Genomic DNA, 8052 nt, shown 5'->3' with positions numbered 1-8052 from the left:
CATTACAGAAATGCAATTTCTTCTAACGAGATTTATTGATACAATAAATCAGGGTCATTTAAGTGGATTATTTATATCTATCAAAAATTCTAAATTGAAGACTTCACATTTCAGAGAAGTTAATTGTTTTGTGGTAGTCGGGGCTACAATGACGTCGCGCGGAATTTAACATGAAAAATTTATTACCAACAGTAAACCGTACCCTGGAAACTTAGGTAGTCAAAATTTTAATAAATCCTTATAATAAGGATCGGCTTTTTAATTAAAAAATAAGGGTCCAAAATTTAAAGAGTAGCTATCATGATACGAACTTCTTTCTTATTGGCTATCTTAAGTTTCTTCTTAACTATATAATTAAATGTCATTTTCTATAGCTTTTCTTCGCATTTGTGCTTATTATAAAGATACGAGTAGCGCTTTACTCTTCATTAATCTGTCGATGAATTCTTAGAATTACTAATAAACTATTAATTTATTTTTAGAATAAACAAGTTCATATTTCAATATACATAGATCATGGCAAATATATTAATAACAACAAATTAGAAATAATCAAAGTATGTCGACGGTACGTTAAGATATCACTTTGAACCTTTAATAGTTCTTTGATAACACCATTACAACTTTTTTATTTGTTAAAATATAAATATAACCGTCATATCTTTCACCCTTAAAATAAGTATCTAACTACTACTAGCTTCTTTGGTTCGGCATTTTTTAATCTATTTAGTATACCTATGATAAAAAAATCATAAAAAAGCCTTAAACGCCAATAAATAGGACAGATTATAAATATAACTCAAAATTATCATTACCATCTGATGAAAATTTATAATTCATGTAATCTGTTTATTTCATTATACAACTGTCAACTTTAACATAAACGCTTTGTATACGAGACTTAATTAGATTTCAATTAGGGCATTGTTAGATAAAACGCGTTATTAGCGCGCATCAGAGCGCTAGCCTTAAGGGCTACTACAATTTAGCGCGGGCGGGTGTGTGAACTGAAGGTTCATCCTGATAGCGACATGGTCAATGTTCCCCTTGACGGGAATCACAAACCTCGGCTTGGGTTGTTTCATGAATGAAGAGGGCCGGCAGGACCGTACTCGGTCGGGAGCTCACCTGGGAGGGCGCGGGAACAAGTAACAAGTGACCTCGTCGTCGCCGGCGAAGACGGTGTACATGTTATATCGCCAATTCTAGCAGCGCATTGGTCTCGGTAATGTTGTCATTGGAGTCGATCAGACGTGTCTTGCTCGCCTACGAGTCCGAGTGGGATCAGGTCGCGGGTACTACGCGATGGCTTGAAACACTAACGGATTGGGATGAGATTGCACCTTGTCGAAGTAATGTCTGCCTTCATCCATTAAAGTGGGGAGTTCTAGTTAGTTCCAGTTCTAGTCTAGTTCGCATGAATCTCGACTGGAGCACCTGGAGCTTGTGTAATTTGGATGGAACGCAATGCGCAAAAGTAACAATTGCGTGCGTAAGGATGAGACGGATAATCGTCTTTATAGAGCTTTGATGTTTTGGCGTACCCTAAGTACGCGTTTTATCTGACAAAGTCATTAGTCTTTTTTATTTCGGCTTGATCATAATTAAATTTTTAAATCAAACGTATTTAAATTGTTAAATAAATTTCCAATATGCAAGCAACAACTTCCAAGAGTCTTCGTTTTTGTGGAATACCGAGTGTTAGAACTTACAACCTTTCTATAAAACATAATTGGAGTGCCTTATGTAACTAATATAATAAATAATAAATGTAGATCAAATAATTATTCTAGTCTAAGTTTGATGAGACACCATGTTAGCGTGATAAATTTATTTCTTTTTAGTAAATATTTAGTCAGTAGATGTGATAATCTTATGTTATATCATTATTTATTCTACAACAAGCATTCATCTAATAATCGTTGTGTGCGTAAAAATTTAAGAAAAACTAGCTTACGTAATACTTAATGTCAAAGTTTATATACACTACGTTTTATTTCTTTGAAATTAGTAGGTAACTTGTTAGAGAAATTTGTTGTTATAGGTATATCATTTCCGAATAAGATGCATGTAGTTGATGTTTGTATTCAATATTATATTTTAAATTATTATTATTAATTAATTTTACGTTCCGCCTCCTGGGTCTAGCAATTACTGCATTACTGTTATAAGTAGAATTTTCCAGATTGGTCCCGGGTCGGCACTCGGCATATGAATGTCAGTCTGGAAAGGCATGGATTTTTTTTATCTAGAGCCTACCGGTTTGTCAGGTCCGGGAAAAATATTAAAACTTAGATGAAATTTATGCAACTACTATAATGCTAGCTATAATCAACATTATTTCATACTTTAATTTCATTAACCGCTAAGATAAATAGTACAATTATCAGGCACTTATTTTGACTACGATTGTTTTAATTTATATACTCGTAGTAGTTCAGGTTGTCGGATCTTAGAATATAAAGATTGTTTTATTACTGTTTAAAAGTTCAGGTCGAGTCACATCTTAAAAAATATTATGAATTAACCGTAGTTTGTGCCACATGATAATCTAATGTGTATACAATATACATCTCTTTAGATAGTTCTATTGTTATTTATTTAAATCTTAGGGAATTTATAATTTATACTGTAGAAATATGTAGGTACAGAAATTATGTAATTAAATTATAGTAAGTGTTCTATTTAATTATATAGAGCTTCCCTTATCCTATCCTAGAATCTTGTCTACCATTAGGTTTAATTTGATATGTTGTCCACTATTGATATCATTTCCAAAATTCATGTGAAGATTTCTTATGATCATAAGTTCTATAAAGACATGATATATTTAACATGATTTTCTTTCAATTGGCGATTCAACAGAATTATAACCTAACAGATTAAACGGTACAAAATTCTTAATAATGTTCGTGTTAAAAATCTTGTTGATTTTAAACTACGTTTATATTTATTAATGTCACTGTAAATAATTTTACAAAAAGTTGTTTGTTTTAAATGAACACATTTTAAATAATTAGAGCCAATAAAGTTTTGTAATGTCTAAGTTCGAAGACAATCTAAAATTTTGTTTCGAAATGTACGGATTAAATAAATTAACTGGAAAGTTTTGTTTAATTTGTAATTTGCCCACATTTAAAAGAAATATAACTAATTAGAAGCCCAGCTTTGTGCGAATTTCAATTCATCATCATCATCATCAGCCCTTACATGCTCCCACTGCTGGGACACCGGCCTCCTATCAGGGTATAGGCCATAATCCACTACGCTAGTTGGCACGTGCAACGTGCTGGTTGGCAGATGTTACGTGTCGCTGAACTTTTGATTCTTAGACATGCCGGTTTCCTTACGATGTTTGTTCACCTGTTCAAGCAGTGGTGATGTTATCCACATGCACAGATAAATTGTCGGTCTTGAACCCTCGATTTATCGATTTTAAGTTTAAGGTCCTCACCAATGAGCCGCCACTGCTTCTTTTGAATTTCAATTATTTAGATAAAATACAAATCTACCCTTTTTGAAAGAGGCCGAGATAAATTGTTATGTCTTTTGCAAAACTAATTTAAGTGTATTTAGTGAAGATTAGAACTGTTAACTATAAACGGCTATTTAGCTCTACATATCGGGATAACATTGTTCCCACTACCGCTGCTAGTAATGATACAACTAAATTAATTTTCGTAAGGTACTTCCATTGTATCGTGTTGTATGGAATTCTCGGATGGATTACAAAGAAAAACTATACGTTCGTTTTATAATTCAAATGCTAGAGACTCGCTTTGAGAGCACTTGAAGAGTACAACAAAAATAGTTTAAAAGTACTAAATTTAAAACTTATACTAAAATTGTATCCATTAATCAGAGAGCTCATTATAGAAGAATATATGAAAGATAAAGGTATACCATCAAATGAAGGCTCTTATTGTTGGAGGCCAAGACTCACTTTGGGTCATTGTGCCACTATAGTAAGTAGTACTGAAAAATGTCTCAATGTCAAAGAATATACGTCAGATTTGTCACCTAAATAACCTTAATTATTCTGTAATGTTATATCAAAACAAAGAAATTTTTTTAAGTCGTAAAAGAGACAAGTGAAACAGCAAGCTCACAGATATCATTTATTTTATTTGTAAGCAATAAAAAGTAATTCTTATATGAGTCACAAAATTCAACAAAGATACTAATAATAAATACTTGGAAACACATTCTTGTAACATATCATTTCTGAAGCTACTAAAATTAATAATTTTAGATTTATAAAATAAATTATATAAATTATTTGTTAGCAAACCAAGTCACGACTCCGCCGCCGATGCTACGCCCAGTGACGTAGCTTCTGTTTCCCCAAGCACGTAAAGGCACTTTCAATTTAGGCAATTGAATGGAGAAAAGAACTTATCAAAATATCAATTCATAAATAAATGATTAACAACACATGTTAATTTATCAGATTGCACAACCATCTTGTTAATACGCTTACATGAATCAATGCACTTTATAAAGTAAAGCAAAAATGATAAAATTTTACAGTGATAGATGCAAAATAGATTATAACGTAGCTAATAATTAGGATGTCGTGACTTAGGGTTACTATTGTAACACCAATGATATCATTTTTTTCTTAATAGAGGAAGATATTATTTTATAATTATTTCGCTATTATAATTTAAATTAATACCGAAACAAAAATACGTAAAATCATGATACTTAATATAACATCGATACTTCGTATTTTACTTCAGTAAGTCTTTCTAAATATTCATTCATTTTCCTACTTTACTTTAAATGTCATTGAAGTATGAAATACAATCGCAATTAATCAGCTCATCATCATTTCACATTTCATTTATATTTATTTACTTTATTAATTATATTTTCTTAGTATAACAATATCTATAAATTGGTTGTATAAGTTCGTAATTATTAAATTCGAATATTTTAACATATGTATATTAATAAACAGGTTTTATTTCAATAAATCACAAATAAATTTGAACCAACACATAAATTTAAAATATAAATGCAGTATTCACGTACATATTAATGTGTGAATTATAAATAATTACAATATCTACACAGTATCAATGTACAATAAATTTCAAAAGTACACACCGTAAAACATTTTTATAAAATATTATTTTAAAACCATGATGAGCGTGGTCACGTCTCTAACCGGTGATATGTAGTAACTTGTACGTATATCATGTATTTAATAATTTTGTAAATAACAATACCGATAATTAAAATAGCTTTGTGCGTGTATTACTGATAATCTAATTGCGTACAGCTTTATGGCTGTAAATCAATGCTGCCTAGATTTTATAATTCCACGACATTCAAGACACGTATATTTTATATAAATATGCTTAATTGTTCAATAATTGAATAAAAAGAAATACAATAACATTTAAACTATTTCGTATTATGCAAACAATAATCTATACTATTATTTTTCTATACATGACTCTTTCAACAATTCCACGTCTCTTATCATGGTCTTAAAATATATTTTAAATACAATATTTATGTGTTAACAAATCAACATTATAATATAACGTTACAGCTATCTGTCATCGAGGAAATCATAAATATAATATAACCAATACATGTGACGTCAATTACCTAGCCTATGATAGAACTTTCGAATTTGATCACGAAGAGAAATTATTATCAAAACTACCTAATGTACTTTTCCATAGGGTAAGTGCATTTCGAACTATAGTGTGATGTATTGCCAATGTGAAATAAAACATAAGTAGATTATAGCTAACTACTCCACGATATATATTTATTCAATAGTTATAACGTTAACAGTAATATTTACGAAGCACAGGATGAGGGGATATCTAGTTTGGCACAGGAGTTAAAATATCTATTCATTAAATATTATATTCAATTTAAATTTCATATAATTTATAGCATATTAACGGCAATTCATGATATAATCGTTATGATTTCGACATCATTAATTTATAATAAAACAGCTTTTCACATATTATACCGCAATCCTATAAGATGTCAATAAAAAAGTAACGTAGGTATTATAAATGCCCTTCATTTGACTCAATATACATAATGTAAACGAATTAAAGATATATAAAATTCCACTGTGCCAAGTGTACACGAGTATTTAAATGCTATTATATCTTAATATTATTATTAGGCGTAACAAATTTGAGAAGAATACACGTTCTACTATTGCTCGAAGACAAATTTTCCGGATACAGTCTTGGCTTGGGTACGGAACGTACGTAAAGGTGACAAAGTCGAAAATAATATTTATCTTGCGCAGGATAATACCGTGTTGTTCAACAATATTTCTCACCATTGGCAATAAGAAATTGTCATTGTTTCGAAATAGAAGTATGCATATATTTATAATTTAATGAAGCACGTACGTAGTCGTTGCCGATTCGTACTCCCTACTATTGGTAATTATATGAAAATTATATTTAAGAATATCAGAGGTAACATTAAAATATAATGTTACTGAACAAAAAACATTGTTTATCCCTTCAATAATATTAGACATCCATAGTTAGCTTTTGACAGCTCCCAAGTTCTAAATACAAATATGGAGTCACCTATTAGAAATGTGTGTTGTAGTGACAACGCACGCACCAGCGCTTAGGAATAATATAATTTCAAGGGAGATTAAAATTTAATTATATTTATTCTTTAATATATGTACAATGCAAGACTCGAAGGTCAATTTGTTATCATAGTATTTTCGCTCCATCGACGCTTCATTAAATGCAATACAAAATCTTTAGCAAGCATTTTTCATAAATACACTAGTGTACTATATTATAACATGTAAAATAATTTCAGATTTAAAACACAATCGCAAGCAATATGTGTGTGTAAAATACTGAAATGGAGTTATGATTCCTTTATAAAAACGCCGCAGTCAAACACATTGTTAATTATAGCTAAAATTCTAGGCTTAAAGGGCTGCGGCGTTCGGCTGTTTGGGTTTTTGATTATTTCCATTATTTATATGTTGGCTATGGTAAATATTCATACTGCAAATATACGTAAAAGAGTACATTTATCTGCAAGAAATGAATTCACAGAATTTATGATATTGCAACCGGATTACCTAAGAAGTTTCATTTGAATATAAAAATCATGAGCTTACTCGAATTTTATATCTTATAGAGTTTAAGGGGGATGTACCTATGCGAAACATTTATAAAACTGTATTTAATTACTGTATGCTCGCGTTCGAGTTCAACAATCTTTTTCAAGAATTTTCAGGTAAGTTAGTAGCATAAAATCCAAACAAGTTTTTGCAATCATTTAATTTTAATGACTTCATGATTTGACAGGTTTTTTATTCGAGTTGGTTGAAAAAATCATACTAAGACATGCTAGAATAAGTCTGTCACTGTCATATCATCATAATTTTTTTGTGAATACTAAAACTTGTTTATATTTTCAGCTAGTAAAAGACACAAATCTTAGATTCAGAGTTATAATACAAACAAATGTCATCCCATAGTTTAAGGTATTGGAGGATACATAGTGTCGCTTAACTGCGATTGTTGGTATCATATGAAGTGTTAAAGCCTTTCAATCGTTTTAAAGAATTCCATTATTATTTTAGAGGTCACTTTTATGGCAAAGATTGGTGTTGTGTATGTACTTTAATTTGGCACGAGTATAAACTATGTAGGTGTAGTACTACGAATCTAAAATACGTGTAATCGATGCGAGTATGCCGCTAACATTCTGTACAGAAACATTCGCTTTTTCCATCTCCATCAAAAATGTGAGTTTAATTCAAGTTTCCATTGAAAAGTCAAATAGTACGTTAGTTGTGAGCATGTGGAGTAGAAGCGTCGTCGCGAGTCACGAATACGGTGCGGTGTGGCGTGTGGCATGTGGCGTGTGGCGAGTGGCGTGTAGTGTGGCGTGGCGTACGGCGCGCTAGTGCCTGTGGTCCGGCGCGAGCGATTTACGGCTGGCGGACAGGTGCGCGGCGCGCGGCGCGGGCCGCTGCGAGCGCGGCAGCGTGGTCGGCGTGCCGCCCGCGCCCCCCGTTGCCCC

The 8052-nt window shown here is 31.7% G+C and overlaps 1 protein-coding gene across 1 annotated transcript in view; it reads right to left on the bottom strand.

Annotated features, from left to right (window-relative positions):
* Window positions 1-4105: 4105 nt before the first annotated feature.
* Window positions 4106-8052, bottom strand: part of LOC119831579 — a 74749-nt gene continuing 70802 nt past the window's right edge. Inside the window, exon 44 of the mRNA XM_038354993.1 lies at window positions 4106-8024. Coding sequence (XP_038210921.1) covers window positions 7933-8024 — 92 coding nt within the window. The 3' untranslated portion in view covers window positions 4106-7932. The remainder of the gene's footprint in view (window positions 8025-8052) is intronic.

This window comes from Zerene cesonia, chromosome 13 (assembly GCF_012273895.1).
Source record: "Zerene cesonia ecotype Mississippi chromosome 13, Zerene_cesonia_1.1, whole genome shotgun sequence".
Classification (NCBI taxonomy): Eukaryota; Metazoa; Arthropoda; class Insecta; order Lepidoptera; family Pieridae; genus Zerene; species Zerene cesonia.
The sequence above is the reverse complement of the archived record's forward strand: the minus strand, read 5'-3'. Positions and strand labels throughout refer to the sequence as shown.